The sequence below is a fragment of the Thalia democratica genome, chromosome 5 (assembly GCF_965202585.1).
Source record: "Thalia democratica chromosome 5, ktThaDemo2.hap1.1, whole genome shotgun sequence".
Lineage (NCBI taxonomy): Eukaryota > Metazoa > Chordata > Thaliacea > Salpida > Salpidae > Thalia > Thalia democratica.
Window position 1 is genome coordinate 43985506 of NC_139169.1, and position 17868 is coordinate 44003373.

Genomic DNA, 17868 nt, shown 5'->3' on the forward strand with positions numbered 1-17868 from the left:
AAGCTTGTAGTCTGATGATCGAATTGGTATGATCAAATTATGTAAAACTGGGCGTTTTACATAATTAGTAGTAACATTTTTATTAAACACAAAAATTTTATCATATAGAGAAAATATTTTGTCTTCATCAAATTTTTTCATTAAAAACACACACAAAGTAGCTTTAAAGTATCTTTTAAATTTTGTTATACTACTTGAAACAATTTTTAACCTAAAACTTAACTTAAAGCTAAAAATAGACCCAAAAATGTCTACTTTCAAAAACCTGAAAGAAACTCAGAAATCCTGGAATAAATTTCTCAAAAACCAGTGGCAACCCTGTTTGTTTATAATTGGAAATCTCTGCTTTAGTTAAATAAGATTACAATATTTTACTATTTAGCCTACTTGAATACTTTGTAACAAATTACTTAACATATCTATAAATTTTGTTCAGCTTTTGTGCTATGTTAAAGCTTAACTTTTAAATATAGAATTTTAAAAAGATACTATGTCTCAGAACATTTTTACTGGTATTAAAGCTGTGTTGTTTGATTTAAATGGAACATTATTTGTAGATGATCAACCTTTAGAAGGATCACTAAAAGCACTAAATCTTTTAAAAGAAAAAACTAACATCAAAAAGTTGTTTATTACCAACAACTCAAAAGAAAGTATACAATCGTTGCAAATAAAACTTAAAAAAATTGGTTTTGATATTGATGAAAATAATCTCTTTTCAAGCCTAACAGCTACAAAAGTATATTTTAAAAAGTAAGAAGTTAAGCTTAATTATTATTGCTTGACTAGTAGTAATGAACTACTTATAATTTTAGGTTGACATACTTTTAAATATTAATCTTAATTTTTGAAAATAATTTTTCTTCTGCAAGATTCTATTTTAATAAGGTTTATTTAGATATTTATATACATAAAAATTGATACCCAACAAAAGACAAGTTTTCAAACTAGAACTTTAACATATGAAGGATAATCCAATGAATTAGAATATGTTGAACAAAATTAAAATACCAATTGAAAAAGAAATGACAACTGAATAGTTTTAACCTGTTCAAAGTATCAAGACATTGAAGTTAGAAGTTAATAAAGCAATGAACTTTATGAATAAAATAATTTTAAAACTTTGTGCTTGATACTAAAAAATTGAAGGTTAAATTTAGCATGTTGTTAAATGGCTAATTAAATGAAATGAAGAAGGAGATCAATATACCAAATCTAAAGTTTAATTAAATTTGAAAAAAACTTAAAAAATATGTTTGTTAGACTCACTGAGGTACCATTTAATAAAGTAGAGATTGTAGTTTATTTGACAGTAAAAATAGCAAAAGTAGTTGACCTTCAGCTGAGTTGAGTTTGTGAAAAGACTGAAGAAAAAGACAACAATAATGATATACTCTAGGGTAGTACTATTTGGATTAGGCTAAAAATATTGATTAAAAAAACTATATTTTCTCTAATAGACATTCTACTGACTATTCCTATAGTTCTTCAATTGACCTTATATGATCTACCTTTGGATGTGAAAAGCTAATTGTTAATGTTGTAGATTATTTCAACATCAAATTTTTTTTGGCTACCTAGATGATATATCTCATCATAGAAAAAAGGTAGCCATTTACTGAGGGAAAAACTATGGCTCTCTTGAGGTAGCCAAAAAAATCTAGATAAAAAAAGGCACCTGACTTTTGTCGAACGCCTTTGAAAAAATATAGAAAGGAAAGTTTGAAAAAAATTGAGCGAATAAGCCCTCCAAATTTGCCCGAAGATGAAGATTCTACGTCTGTAGCACTTAAATAACAGTTAAAGTTCGAAAAACTTAAATTTTTTTAATATTTTTTATATCTAATTAAGTGCATAATTTAAAAAATAAAAAGTGTACTAAAACGTTTGTTATTATAAGGTCATCTAGTTTAAACTAGTCTAATAAGTTATGTATTTTCATCTGGGTATAAGCCCAACTAGAAACCAAACATTAAAAGTTAAAAAAAAATGTTTGTCTAAATTGTTTTGAATTGTGGAATGCAAGTCTAAATATGAAAAATTTTGCGTATGACCCTTTTTTAATCACGTAAGATAGGTTCTTAAATCAATAGCTGATTTTTATTATTTTAAAATAAAGTTGTTTCTTTCTTTAATTTTGACAAAATAAGTAAGTTACTAAATAAATGAGCCAAAAACTATTAAATCAAAAAATCATTTTTTGTTTAAGTATTATGCTTACAGTTTAAACATTTCAACTTGAATAGCTAAAGCTGATTTAGTAATGTTAACGGGTTAACACACAATTTAATGGATCGATCAAAATCAAGAACACAGAACCACCTTTATGTTTTACATTTTAACTTTCATATTATAAACAAATTCGTAATTTATTACATGATTTAATTTATTATATATTTAAAGCATCTGTGTAACATCTTTACAGTTATAATACCCGACTTCTCTTTTATAAATAATTAATTAATTACCTTACATAATATGTAATATATATATAGGGTTGAAATTGTGGTGTTTTTATATACGGCGCAGTAATTTAATTATTGTTCAGTGCTTTGAAAAACACTTTTATTTTTTTGTGCTTTGTTTTCAAAATTTAAGTTCTATTTCTTATTTTAAGTTGTATCTAACTTAACTTTTGTTATAATTTAAACTAAACTGTTATAAATATTTCACAAGTATATATTATCCCAAGTTTCTATAGCTTTAATTACCTTAACTTTTGATTAATTTAATTATTCAGTAATTAATATGTGTTGTTTTACTTTTTACTTTCATTTACGATAGATTACTTATTGTTTCAAAATAATTGCAAAAAAAAACTCTTTTAATTTAAAGTGCCTTAACATTTTGTCCAAACGTAAAGAATAAATTAGCTAGTTTATAGTTAATCAACTTGTTTTAAATGTTAATTTATAAAAGCATAATACTGTGATGTAATTATTATAAGTTTTTTTAATGATTAGTAACGTTAAATATTTTGAACTAGTTATTTCTTGATTTTTATGTAAGTGGTTTTATATTATGATTTGTTTTTTTTTTTGTATTTTACTTTATCTAATTTAGACTTAATAATTACAAATATTATATATTTTTATAATAGTCGGATTTAAGTTATATATTGTATATGTTATTAACCATTAATCTACAATAATCTATAGTATTTATATATAATATACACATATTTATACCTACATTAGCTTCTATTCTTTCCTATTTATTTTTTACAGAGATCCGTTGAAGGGTGTTAACCCGTTAACACACAGAAACATGGGTAAGTGTAAAAAACAAAATACTGTTTGGTTTGTTATTATTATGTATTTCAGTGAACTTGTTTCTCTTTGTTAACAAACGCTATAGCAAGTAGTAAAAATTGATTTATTGATCTTAAAGCTTTTGTACTTTAGTTTTCAATATTTGCTTCTCACTGCACTAAAATTGCGGCTTTACCAATAAAATACACAGGAAAACACTATATAAAATTAGAACTATTACTAAAATCTTATAGTTTTATTTTTTTAAGTTTAAATATTAGATCATAGTTAATGTTATTTACAAATGAAATTAATGTATGTTAATGATAATTTTATTAGTAATTACTATGATAGTTTTTGATATTTTTTTATTGACTCTTTGTTGTTTTTATTTTATGTCCAGTAGAACAGACTTCAGTATTTGTATACAGTTTTAAAAATTGTTGAGTGATTTAAAATAAGATTATTTTTTTTGGAAATGTTAAGAATTTTTAGGATATGCTAATCTAGTGTTTTAATTTAATATAATGCTGCTTCTACTGCACTTTAACGCTGTCTATAGAAAACAAATATTTCTATTATCAACATTCTAAATAAATTTATAGATAAATAATTAATTTTTTTCACGTTTATTTAAAAACTCAATAATTTTGCAGAACAAAAGCTAGACCATATTTTATTTTAAAAGAAGATGCAAAGTCGTACTTTGATGATATTAAAAGCGAAGATCCTAATTCTATTGTCATCGGATTACCTCCAAATGAATTCAACTTTTCTGATTTAAATGAAGCATTTAATCTAATATTAAATGGCGCCCGACTCATTGCTATCAACAAGTCAAGGTTTGACTAAATAAAACTGTACTATATATATACAGGGTTGTCACTTTACCTGGAATTTCAGAAATTTTGAAAAAAAAAAACTGGAATTCCAAACAAAACTCACTGAAAAACCTGGAATTTTAATAATTTTCACATTTTTAGTAGTAAAATTTTGATTTGACTCAAAAAATCTATCATTTAAATAAAAAAATTTGTCATCATCAAAATTTTTTTTTATTTAAAAACATATTTAAAGTAGCTTTACAGTATCTTTTCAATGTTTTTATACTATTTAACACAATTTCTTACCTTTAACTTAACTCTAAACTATAAATAGACCCTAATATGTGTATTTCTAAAAACCTGGAAGAAATTTGGAAAACCTGGAAAAAAGTTGGAAAACAAGTGGCAACCCTGTATATATTAAGTTTTCTTTTGTTGAGAATTTAAAATTATAGAGCCTTAACATGTATGATCACTTTAAGAAATGGTAAAATCTCTACTAATTAAACTTCAGTTTAATTTTTATGTATTTTTTATTTTAACAAAATACTTAGAATGAATTCTAATACTAGTATACTGTGTTTCTAATATTTTTAGTATTTTTTTATGCAAAAAAATTGAAAAAGTTTTGTTTTTGTTGTTAAAAAAGTTGAAAAAATTTGGAATAACTTAAGATAGAATTTTTAAAAACTAGTTCTGGGGAAATTTTAACTTTAATTGTTATGTGCATGATATTTTTATTTTCATAGTAAAACTATTTAAATTAAATTTTAAACAAAATAAGCTTTTAAGTGTGATTTTTTGAGTTATAATTATAGATAATTTTTTTTCTCAAACAAATTTTTTTTTAGCTTTTTTGCTTAAAACTTAAGAGTTGCTTCTATATTTTTATATTTAAAGTAGAGCAGTTGGTAGTGAATTTTTTTATAAAACTTCTATTAAATCTTAATTTTGAATAAGCTAAAATATGAAACTAATAATTTTCTAATTAAAAAACTTAGATGTAAGAAAATTTCATTGTAACCAACTATGAATTAAAGATTTCATTTTCTTTTTTAAAGCAGTAAGAATATTATAGGTTTAAGTATCTCAAATCTTCCCTTGGTTGTGTGTTGTTCTTTGTGATTTTTTTGTCTTTATCAAAATCGTCTTAAAAAATTCTTTTTTATTTTAGAAAAAAAATCTACAATTTTTTAGTGAGTTTTTTAAGCAGTCACTACTACTTTTACTTAGCTTCGTTCCAGTAAGCTTGTGTCGCACTATTTTTTTCAAAAGAGCCAAACTCCCATTTTATCTTTAGTTTTATCTTAATAAACCTTTCTAAGGGTGTTTTTTAAATATTACTAGCAAGAATAAACAACTTCCATATTCTTGTAGTTTGTTTTGTTTTAGAAAATAAAAGTAGTTTTAAGTATAATTGAATATTTACTTATAAAGTGAAAATCAATAAGCATAAATCTATACCAGGGGTCTGCAAACCGTAGCTGGTTGGCCTCATTTTTATTTAAACTTTTTCTATTAATTTAATGTTATTTTCTTATCACTTAAAACTATTATACCCTAAAAATTTTTTTAATAAATAAAAGTATTTTTTTAACCATCCAAGGATTGCTACTTTTTAAACCTACAATCCCCTAATCTATACTTTGTAGCTTAATCAGTACTTATAGTCCTCCATCTGTAGAACTTATCAACAAAAAAGATAAAGTTATTTTAACCAACAAAAAAACACAACTTTACTTAAAGCATATTAATTTATATGTAAATAAAACAGGAATTAAAAATTTACTGTGATAAAAAAGCAACAAAACATATGGTTTACAGTTTTTTTTTTAGTTAGGGTATTTACGAATTTTTAAGCAAAAAGCTAATTAAAAGACTGTTTTAAAGCTATAGTTTTTTATGTTAAACGTTACAACTTAATGACAAATGTCAAAACTAAAACGATAAAGTTTTTACCAACTTTATATTGCTGCAAGAATGATATTTTTTGAATACCAAAGTTTGTTGGTTCAAAATTGCGTAATTGAATAAAAGTGTGTACCTAAATAATGAGAATTTAAGTGGAATATTACTTGTATTATTATCTTTTTTCAAATACGAGTAAATAAATAGAGTAATAAAATAAAAAAAAGTTTCAGATATATTAATTTGTTTTTTTTTTTTTTGAAAAAAAAATAGTGATAAAAATTATTGTTCCAATAGCAATACTTTGAAAACTTAATTACAGGTTCTACAAAACTAAAGGAAGCTTGCATATAGCCGCAGGTAGCCTTGTTTCTGCTCTTGAGTACTCAACTGGTGCCAAATGTAAAGTAATAGGGAAACCTTCAAAAGAATTTTTCGACTTAGCTCTTACATTTATTGGGCTAGTATTCACTTTTAGTCAAAAGTTGTTTTCAAACTATAATTATTGAAAGTAACTTTCCTTAAAATAATTTGCTATTAGTTTGTTCTGTAGTTTATCTAAAATTTGAAACAATCAAATGTTAAACTTATTATTTATAAGCAACTGTAATTAAATCTACAAAAGCTGAAACTAACTAATTACGAAAATAACTCTATTCTGTAAAATGTTCATTGTTCAACTAAATAGTTTAATTGAACCATTTTAAGTTTAAAACTAAACCTCGGCTGGCTACTAAAAGGGAGTTCTCTTTGTCAGGGTTATTGTTTTAATTTAATTTATTTGAATTTTAAATAAGATAAGTATATGGAGAATAACTTTTGCTTTAAACCATTCCTGCTTTGAAAAAGTTGGAAGATTTTTAATATAAATCATATAATCTCAGGACTGCAATTGTTCTAGGAACAATTTAAGCCTTCGTGACTTAATACATGAACTTGTCAAAATAGTTTTAAAATATGTCTCCAGCACAACTTACTTTTACTTTAGGCTTCTAAATACTTGTATTAAGTTTTAAAGATCACTAACAGAATAACTGTATATGTTTACTCGATTAACAATATTCTTACTAAGATCTGTAAAACATAACTTTATAAAACTTAAAGCATAAATTAGCTAAAAAATGTATGTTTTATTGGGATACCCAACTCTCTTTAATAATATTAAAAAAAATTTGCTCCTTTTAGCTGAGAAGTTTCGTAATTAGTTTTAAAGATCCTGGGCATCTGGTTATATATATATATGAGATAAATGGATTTGATAAACTCACCTAACTAGTTTTTAAAAACTTGTATGTTTTTGTTTTTCAGAATGAAGTTTTGTATTTTTTATTTAATTCTGACATTCTCTCGAGAAGCTGCTGTATATACTACCAGGGTTGCCACTTTACCTGGAAAAACCTTGAAAAACCTGGAATTCGTCAATTTAGGCAAAAATGACCTGGAAAAACATGGAGTTTGAGAAATTTTGAAAAAAACATGGAAAATCTGAAATTTTGAACAAAAATCCTGTAAAAACCAGGAATTTTAACAATTTTAACATCTTTAGTAGTAAAATTTCGATTTGACTCAAAAAATCTATCATATAAATAAAAAAAATTTGTCCTCATCAAAAATTTTTTTTCATTAAAAAACATATTTAAAGTAGCTTTACATTATCTTTTCACTGTTTTTATACTATTTAACAAAGTTTCTTGCCTTAGACTTAACTTTAAACTAGAAATATACCGAAAAATGTGTATTTTTATAAAACCTGGAAGAAATTTAGAAAACCTAGAAAAAAGTTTGAAAAAACAAGTGGCAACCCTGATACTACTAACTCCCTTTGTGTTATTGCTGGATCTTACGATTTATATATTCGGAGTTTTCACAAAATGTATAACAATTTACAGTTAACATTTAGTTTATGTTAATTAACACACTTTAAAAGTTTTAAAATGAAAATAAGTTTAAAATTTTTTTATTTATGTCAGTTAGATATCTTTCCCGTTCACCGCATTATAAATGGCTTATTATGCATTAAATCTAATGAGAACTATACATCTACATATTTAAAATCAGGGAAAGAAGTTTATGTAAATATATAAGATTTTCATTACACTTATTATGTGACCTCGTAATATTTTATGTTAAATGAAAATGTAAGTGCAGTCAAACTTTACACACAACAAAAATTTACTTTTTAGAGAGAAAGCTTGCAACTGTGTTATGATTGGTGATGATTATAATGATGACGTCATTGGTTCTATGAACGCGGGAATGAAAGCTGTTTTAGTGAAAACAGGAAAGTACCAAAAAGGAGATGAAAATAAAGTTGATTGTTCAGGTAGTTTTCTTACTGCCGAAAATGTTTTAAGCGCTGTCAGTATGATAATTAGTTCACAAAAGAGTTAATATGGTTACGATGCTTGTTAATTAAACAATAATGCTTATTTAGGCTTTTCAAACCCTGAGCATAACTTTTATAAATGTAGTTATGTTGGTTTTAATTTGTTTTTTTGACTTTTTTATTTACGGATAAAACTTAAATAGTTTAAACCAAACATTAAAAAAATATAAGTTTAAAGCTAAAGTTTATTTAATTAAGTCTCAAATTTAAATTTTCATACATTTTAAAGAATGGTCTTTTACAATCTAGATAATTTACTTTTAATCAACAGTATTTTGTAATTATTTGTAATTGAAATGATTTTTAAAATATTAAGCATCTAAAAATTAATTTTAGTTGATGCTCACACATAACTGTTTTGCTTTCACGTTTAATAATAAATTATGTATTAATAAAATTATTGATTAAAAATTTATGTTTTGTTGATCTGCTGAAACTTTTTAAATGTACTGTTGAAAGATCTTAAACGAGGGAACATAGCCTATTTGTGTATTATGTTTTTTTTTATGTAGTTTTCATGAATCATCTATTTAATTATAAATAATTTTTATTACATAATATTACAAGAGATTCTATTTTTTCTAGACTTGCTGAATATTAAAAAAAAATATATATTTAAATTATTAATCAGCATACCAGAAACTTTCTAAACTTTCAGTTAAGTAGTGTTTTAGAAATATTACTGTATCATATGAGATTTTTTATTTATTTAATAGTTGTTTTTATCAACTCTTCATTTTGTTTTTATTTAATTCACTGGTTTAGTGATATGAGGTTCTGATGACCCGTTAAATAAACTAAATATATAGAACTAACCTTACTTATATAAGTTATCAAGGTTGTAACTTTACCAGGAAAAACCTGAAATATTAAAATTTAGGTAAAAAATGCTGGAAGCTGATATTTTGTAAAAAAAAATAGTTGTAAATACGTTTTAGATATAAAGTAATTAAGATTTGTTTGGGAAAAAATAATATATTAAAAAGAAACTATACACTATAAGAGTTGCAAATATCACATTACATATTTTAAATGGCATTAAAGTATTTTTACACCAACTTTCTATTAAAAAAAGAAGAAATCTTAGACTTGATAAACTTGACGTTCCAGCATTTAGTAAAGTATTCAATAATTTCATAGATATAATTTTTTAACTGAATGAAACATTGTTTTAAAAATAATTTGTAAGGTTTTAAAGTTTTTAAGCATTTGGTAAAATCTACTAACACTATTTTAAAGTTTAACATATATTAGTTGTTTAGTTTTTTCTAATTCTTAACTTTTGTCTCTAATTTTCTTTTCTGATTTATTTCGTAAGTTTTGATCTTCAAATTTATTTCCAGCTAGATCTGCTGTTTAATTTAAGATCTCCCCGGATTTATTTTTCAAAATAAGATCCGTCCGCAGGAATGCCACTTTACCTGGAAACATGGAAAAACGTGGAATTTTTAACAAAGATCACTAAAAAAAATCTGGAATTTTAACATGTTCAGTAGTAAAATTTTGATTTGACTCAAAAAATCTATCATATAAAAAAATAAAATTGTCATCATCAATTTTTTTTCTAAACATATTCAAAGTAGCTTTACAGTATCTTTTCAATGTTTTTATACTATTTAACACAGTTTTTTACCTTTAACTAAAAATAGACCCAAAATGTGTACTTTTAAAACCTGGAGAAATTTTTAAAAAAACGAGTGGCAACCCTGCATCCGGTACTCGTATTAATTAAGATTTGGCTGTATCCAGTAAACTAGTTTTAATTTTTATTGTTTAATTCTTTTCGATAATATTATTTTCATTTTTTGTTACATATGTTAGGGATGAGGAACTTTAATAGTCTACAGTTAACCGAAAGTTGCATTTCGCCTATCCCCTAATCTATAAGTATGTTCAAGTTAACAATATTAATCAGATAAAGAATTTGTGGTTAATTAATTAGTAAAATCATACACCTTATCAACTTTTACCTTTGATTATACACAAAATTTGCTGTTAGTGCATTGAAAAAATATTATTTTTTTATTTAAAAATAATTTAAATACTTTTGCCCAGTGTGATTTATATAGTTATTTACTTAAGAAAATTTAAAAATGCTCGATAAACTGTGTTCTTCAAAAACTACAGGGTTGCCACTTTACCTGGAATTTGACAATTTAGGCAAAAAAACCTTGAATTTGAAATTTTAACAAAAACCTGAAATTTTGAACAAAAATCACTAAAAAACCTGGAATTTAACAATTTTCACATTTTCAGTAGTAAAATTTCAATTAGAGTCAAAAAATCTATCATATAAATAAAAACAATTTGTCATCATCAAAATTTTTTTTTATTAAAAAAAATATTTAAATATAGCTTAACAGTATCTTTTTAATTATTTTTTACTATAAAACACAGTTTACAACCTTAAACTTAACTTTAAATTAAAAATAGACAAAAAAAACTTTTAAAATCCTGGAAGATTTTTGGAAAACCTAGAAAAAATTTGAAAAAACGAGTGTCAACCCTGTAAACTACAAGTATAAAATTATATTTTGTTGTTATTTTACTCGTTTTAGTAGTCCTTGCTCTATAGAAATAGTTTACTTTATAAAATTACATAGTTTAAGTAAAATAAAGCATCCTAAAAAAGTCTTTATCAAATAAATCCAGACGGTTATGTACAAAACGCTGCAAGATCTAACTAACCGACAAGGGATGATGTCCCATACTATTAAAGAACATTGAAAAAATACAAAAACTATTTTATTTAGAAAATTAAACACTAAATAAATATAAACTTACGTTTAATTAAAACACTAGATAAATAAAAAAATGATTTATTTGAAAAGAAGATAGTAAGGTTACTATGAATCAATCAACTAACATGCTTTTATTGAAATAATTAAGGTATACATAGGCCAAAAAAGAGCAAGTAGAAAATTTACCTTTCCATTACTTATTAAATATTTTTGCTTTAGCAATAAGAAAATGCTTATAAATATATGTAAACTTACAATAAACGTAAATTAAAACTAGTAAAAGTACCTATACACTAATGAATTGAATTAAATATAGGTAAAACAAGAAGTATTCTATTTCATCCAGTTAAAACAATTTTTTGGAAATGTATAAAACTGTTTATTGAACGAAAAAAAAACGATCAAAATTTTTGTCCAAGGACCTGGTGTACGAAAAAACCTGTCGGTTATCGAGTCATACACCAGGATACAGTTTAATGTCATGTCGAAGACATGTAAAATTTTGTGTCAAAAATGGTAAAAGGTTACAAGTACTAAGGAGTAATAGTAGATAATAATTTAAGTTTTGCGGAGCATATTGAAATGATAAAAGATAAACTATTAAAGACAATTGGTGTTCTTTATAAAACAAGGTACTTTTTAAGTGAAAAAAAATTATACCTAATTTTTATTCACTTTTTATGAGCCAATTAAGGTATGGTCTGTTAAGCTGGGCAGAACCAATAAAAGAAAAGTAAATGAAATCAATGTACTCTTAAGTATAGCACTCCGGTGCATTCACTATAAAAAGCACACGAGAGTTTAAGAAAATTGAAAATAACAAAAAAATATTGAATGTTGAAAATTTATTCAAATATGAGTTAGGAATTTTTATGTTCAAATTTGTACATAATTTTTTACCAGTAAGTTTTAAGTGTTACTTTGAAATATAACTAAAATACATAGCCATTCAACAAAGTCCTCAAAAACAGTTTTTTTTTCTTACCAAGATTTAAAAGCAGTAATGGTCATAAATTACTAACTTATCAAGGTAGTAAACTTTGGACAGACCTGCCTATTAAGTTAAAAGACCAAAGCCATCTTGGAAGGTTCCAGGTTGAACTAAAATATAATTTATTAAATGATGAACTAATTCAATAGAATTTACATAAATTGAACAAGAACTTTTTTTAAATATTAACTGGATTTCAATAGCATTTTGAATTTATTAGTATAGTTTCTGTCTGTTTTGTAGAAAGCTGTAATATTTATTTTCCTGTTTGTAGTTTGCTAGTGTATTAGTAAACAATTTCATAGTATACATTTTATCTGTTTAAATAGAGTTATTAGTCTCTAAGTATATTTTTGCCAGAAAAAAAAAAAGAAATTAAAATATTTAAGTCATGAGCTGATATCACTGATAAAATTTAATTCTAGTAATAAGTTGACTTATTTTATGATTATTAGTGTTTTTATCTTAACTGTTCAAAATATAGGTTTAATCGTTTGCTAACAAAAAAATTGTTTTTATTTTAATATTTTTTTTTAAAGGAAACACTTAATTACTATTTTAAGGTTTTTTGTGGTTGTTTACATTATTGTTTTGATATAGTTAAACTTCTATATTTAAACATTTAATAAAGATTGTAAAAACTGGTTGCTTTAATTAAAAGGAAACATTTATTTTATTCTTTTTATCTAATTAAAGCAATTTTTTTTTGGATACAGCTTCATTTTACTTTTTTTTTTAATTTTGCAGCTTTATTAATTATATTTTTTGTTTTTTTTTATGTAAAACTTTAATCTATTTTTGCTTATTATTTAATAAGTTAATAGTACAGTCTAAATTCTTAAACATATTAAAAAGTAAATAAAACTTCAAATATTCTTTTTTTTTAACTCATATAAAACGTTAAATTATTTGCTATAATTATTGATAAATTTTGAAATTTAAAAAGTTTCAGATAGAAACTTTACATTTTGACGTAGAGTTCAATATATATTTTGTGTGTATATAATGTTAGATATATGTGTGTATAGAAATTATTATATATTTTTTTATATTTGTTTTTTTTTAGAAAAGTGTTTAATGTTGTAAAGTCTCGTTTTAGAGTTTCAATTTTTACTAAAAAGTTTTTTTTTTTCATTTGTAGCTTATTGTAATTTTGATTAAGTTGGGTATAAACCTCGATGACCGAGAGGTCTTTTCGCGTATCCAGGTTCTTGAACCAAAAAATTTTGAGCAATTTTTCGTTTTTGTTCAATAAACCACTATACCGTAAATTTGTTGATGATTGATGGTTAACTTGTGTCTTTTCAGGAAAAGTTTTACACTAAGCTTTGTGTTACCGTTATTTTACTTTAGACATTTAGAAAAATACTTGATTACGATTTTAAATTTTAACCCGCCTTGAACCGGAACCAAGTATATTTTTTCAACCCGGATCTTAGCAAAAAATAACCAGATCATGGGTTCAGTGGATCACCAGTATAAATATTAGTTAATAACTATTAAGTCTGCTTGTTTATTTAACAAATGTTATAAAAACATTGTTTAGTGCAGGGTTTCCAAAACTTTTTTTCAAAAGGGTAGGTGTAAGAAAAGCACAGCATCACTTTAGCACGGAGTGATTCTTTAGCACGGAATGACACTTAAGCACAGAGTAATACTTTAACACAGAGTGAAATTTTAGCACGGAGTGATACTTTCGCACAGCACCACTTTAGCACGATCGATACTTTTAAGTAATTAAAAATACGTTTAATAAAATCTTTAAAACTTGGTTTTATTTAGTCATCATCCTGCTGATTACGCATTTTAGGCACTTTAAAGGAAAGTACATCTACTATAGTTAAGTAAGAAGTAAATTGTAAGATAAAGCTTGGCAATATTTTAAAGTAAATTACGAATTATACTTAAAGAAATGACTCGTAGGTAGCAATAACTTAGAAAACATCTTTAGTAGGCTATAAATCTAATGATCTATTTTACATTCTTACGAAAATAATGAAATCTATTAATTATGTTCATTTCATAATATAAATTGATATTAATATATATTAATTAATATAATTTATAATTTAAATTCCAAATATTACACCAAAACTATAAACAAATGTACTTACTATAGTTTTATTTAAACATATTAACAAAACAAATTTATTTGGGTAAGTTAAAGTGCACAAAGTATTTATACATAAATTATAATGTTCATAATAGTAGCGAAAACAATTCCGGGGCTGAGACTAGTTCTCCAGAAAGGTTGGCAATTAGAGTTTCTAATCCGTCGATAACCTTCTCCGTTGGTAGAAATGCCAATGACAGAATCATTTTCGCATCTTTAGCAATGTTAGAAACTATTTGAAATCTTAAAAACATTTAAATTAGTTATAAGTATTCTTAATATAAGTAAATGGCATAAACTTTCCTTTAATGACAGCAAATACAAATCTAAAACTACTCTTCTAAAATGAATATGGAACTTAAAAGATATAAATTTCAGAAATAAACTAATTTAGAAAAAACGTTAATGGAAAACCAAGTGTGTCTATTTTTAAAGTGATATACTTAACGACGAAACAGTTTAAAAAAATTTTGCTTAATATATGTGCTTATATCTTAGGTTAATATTTATTAGTAAAATGATTAATAAACTATCCTTAATATATGAACTGAATCAATTATATCAAAAATAAAACTGTAGTGTTTTAATTTGTTATTAACAAAATAGTTCTTGTTTTGGTAAAGTAAATTAAGTAAATAGTAATCTTGATTGTAGACCGGTCTTTGCAATTTAAGATATTGGAGCTTTAAAAAAACAAAGGTTATTTATCAGTATCTATTAGTATTTGTACTTTAGTAACTAAAATTAAATTAATTTAAGCTGATTAAAATATTATGAAAAACCTGGAGTTTGTTTATGTTGCTAGATCTATGCAAATAGTTTTATGTAGAAAATATAAAAGTTAAAGTTTTAAAATACCCTCATTAAAATGTTTTGATAAAATCAGGTAATAGAATTTGTAAAATTACTTGTATATTATTATCAAAAACTTAAGGTTTGCTTTAAAATAACTAGTAGAATTTTATATAAAAGCGTTAGCTTGTAAAATATTTAAAGCTTATTAACTTTTAGTGTAAGTGTTGCATAGTTTGTTTTTAGATTTTTAAACATAGCAGCAAAATGTTATGCAAGAGAAAAAAAAGAGTTTCAGTTCATGCTAAAGTGACGCCGTGCTAAAGTGTCACTCCGTGCTAAAGTTTCGATCCATGCTAAAGTGTCTCTTTGTGCTTAAATGTCATTCCGTGCTAAAGTTTCAACCCGTGCTAAAGTGTTTCTGTGCTTAAGTTACGTCCGTGGTTTTCTGACCCGTTCTCACTTTAAACGTGAATTTCAATGAAAAAAAAAATTATAGTTCAATCATTTTTTGTCTTAAGATAGAGTTTTCATATTTAATTGAAATTTTGTTATTTTAAATGTAAAAATAGTTTAAAACTGTATTTTTAGTGATTTTTGTTCAAAGTTTCAAGATTTTTCAGTTTTATTTTCTAAATTGTCAAATTTCAATACTTACTTTTATTACAATAATAATGATTTTGTTTAAAACTTATATAACAAAAATGTGCTACATTAATTCAAAAAGTCTAGTAGACACTGCCCTGACTTGCTATATTTTGTACATTTTATTAAAAAGTATGCACAAGAAAACTAACAAAACAAATACAAAATTTATTTTGTATTAAGTTTGATGTAGTCTATTAGTTTTAGAATAAAATAAAACTGTGGTATATTCATTTTGTAAGCTGGAGACCCGATAATTCTCAAAATCACGTAATCGTTAACAAGAATAAAAGAAATACTTAAGGAGGTATTCAATTTCATATCTAACTTACTGATCATCTTACAGCGATCTATTTGTAGAATACACATATTCATCTTTTGTTCTTTGGATAAATTGTACTATTTTAGAACTTCTTTAAACTGTATTATTAGTTTAAGGCAGAGAAACATGCGTCAGTTTTTAATAAATTGAGTACTTAAAAACTGTTTTTTTTTTTTGTATATTCGCAAATCAAATGTTCTTAAAATTGGTATCAATTTCTGTAAATTTCTTCGAAATTAAATTTTATGATTAATGCTTAGAACAAAACTTTTTAAATTGTTCAAACAAGCTAGGCATTCATTGTAATCTTGTTTATATCATTATTATACCGTACTCTAACAGTTTTAGCTGGATTTTAATCATTTGTATACTTTTCTATAAATTCATTGTACGGGAACCCCTCAATTCCAAACCGCATTCAATTCCCAACCTATAAAATCCGAAAACCGCTTACCGAAAAAGGGTTAGAGGTAGCAGTAATAGTAAAACACAAAATAAGTAAAGAAAATAAAATTGGGTTAAAATTGTAAGTATACCGTTTGTACTGAGGAACTCGTATTTTACATAGCTTTAATTTTTACTACTATAAAAAGGATTATCGACAGTTTTTCTATTACTGTTATTCTATTACTATTAACAGTTGTCCTGGATAAGACGTTAAAGGGTATCTCCTGGACTCGATAACCAAACGGTTTTTTCGTGCACCAGGTCATAGGATTAAATTTTTTAAGCCCTTTTTTATCGTTTGATAAACAATTTACATACAGTTTAATTTTTTAAACAGTTATTGTCAAAAATGGTGCAAACTTTATTTCTTTTTACTAAAACATTTTTATAGGTTTATACGTTTTAATATTTTTTTAATGTTATTTATTTTAGCACATATTTCAAATTTATATACTTACAAACTATGTTTTACTAGTTTAAATCACAACAGTTTTCGCCATGCTAACATTTAGCAGTATGAATTTTTAGAGTACAACTTTTAACTGTTTTAATAAAACATTTTGTTACATCTTTTATCACACTAACAAACTAAAATAGTTTTATGGTTTTATGCACCGCAGGCTGATTTCTTTAACCGGTTGACGCCATAGGGTTTAAATTCTGACTTAAAAATATTTCTGATATCATAAGCGTGTTTGAATTGAACTTATATTATAGTAATTATTCAATATTTTTCTTATTCCGGGAATTTTTTACTTCTACACCCTAACAAAAGAACGACGTTAAAACTTTGCTTTTTATCGTGAAATAACTGTCTTCATACGATATCTTTGCTTCGTAGTTTTATTTATTACCATTAAAATACTTTAAATGGTATTGATCACATTAGTACATAAATACAGTGATTCAACTCTGATTATTGTAAATTATATAAAAGCATAAAGATAAAATTAACAATATTCACAACACAAAAATACCAAAATAACACACTCTTCTTTAACTAAATATGTCCTAAAAAATGTCTTCACAGTGCCATAAATAAAAAAAAGCAATAAAAACTGTAAGCTTTTAATTGCTTTTTAAACCTGTTTATTTGTAGTCAATTTTATTATAATAGCTGCGTTATATTTTATTTTAAGACAAACTATTTTTTAAAAAGATCCTTTGCTATATTAAAATTGATTTGCATATACTAAAACTATCTAAACATTAAGCTTGTCATTGAAATTTTATTTATATTATCTTTAGTTTACCAAGGATAACTTCATCTAAAAACTGATTAACTAATTGGCATTTCTTTTAGCTCCATAAAATTAGTGACATTAGATAAAATTTTGAGTGGAAAACCAAACAGAAGCTTTCATTTGTGAAAATCTTTGTTTATTGTTTACAAAGTACAATAGCTTTCTTAGTATAAAGTGTTCACCGCACGATCTACAACAACAGCA

At 24.6% G+C, this 17868-nt stretch overlaps 1 protein-coding gene across 1 annotated transcript; it reads left to right on the plus strand.

Annotated features, from left to right (window-relative positions):
• The first annotated feature begins 486 nt into the window (after window positions 1–486).
• On the plus strand, window positions 487–8599 carry LOC145835662 (haloacid dehalogenase-like hydrolase domain-containing protein 2). Its single transcript, XM_082943350.1, has 4 exons — window positions 487–753; window positions 3908–4093; window positions 6306–6443; window positions 8167–8599. Exons 1-4 carry the CDS (start codon window positions 491–493, stop codon window positions 8372–8374), a joined length of 795 nt encoding a protein of 264 aa, XP_082799476.1. The 5' UTR covers window positions 487–490; the 3' UTR covers window positions 8375–8599.
• The last annotated feature ends 9269 nt before the right edge of the window (window positions 8600–17868 follow it).

Bases quoted from the DNA above. Each gene is read 5' to 3' on its own strand.
- LOC145835662 (XM_082943350.1), top strand. From the start codon at position 491: ATGTCTCAGAACATTTTTACTGGTATTAAAGCTGTGTTGTTTGATTTA. The intron at 754-3,907 runs GTAAGAAGTTAA...ATAATTTTGCAG, and splicing joins ACAAAAGTATATTTTAAAAA to AACAAAAGCTAGACCATATT. The intron at 6,444-8,166 runs GCTAGTATTCAC...TTTACTTTTTAG, and splicing joins TTAGCTCTTACATTTATTGG to AGAGAAAGCTTGCAACTGTG.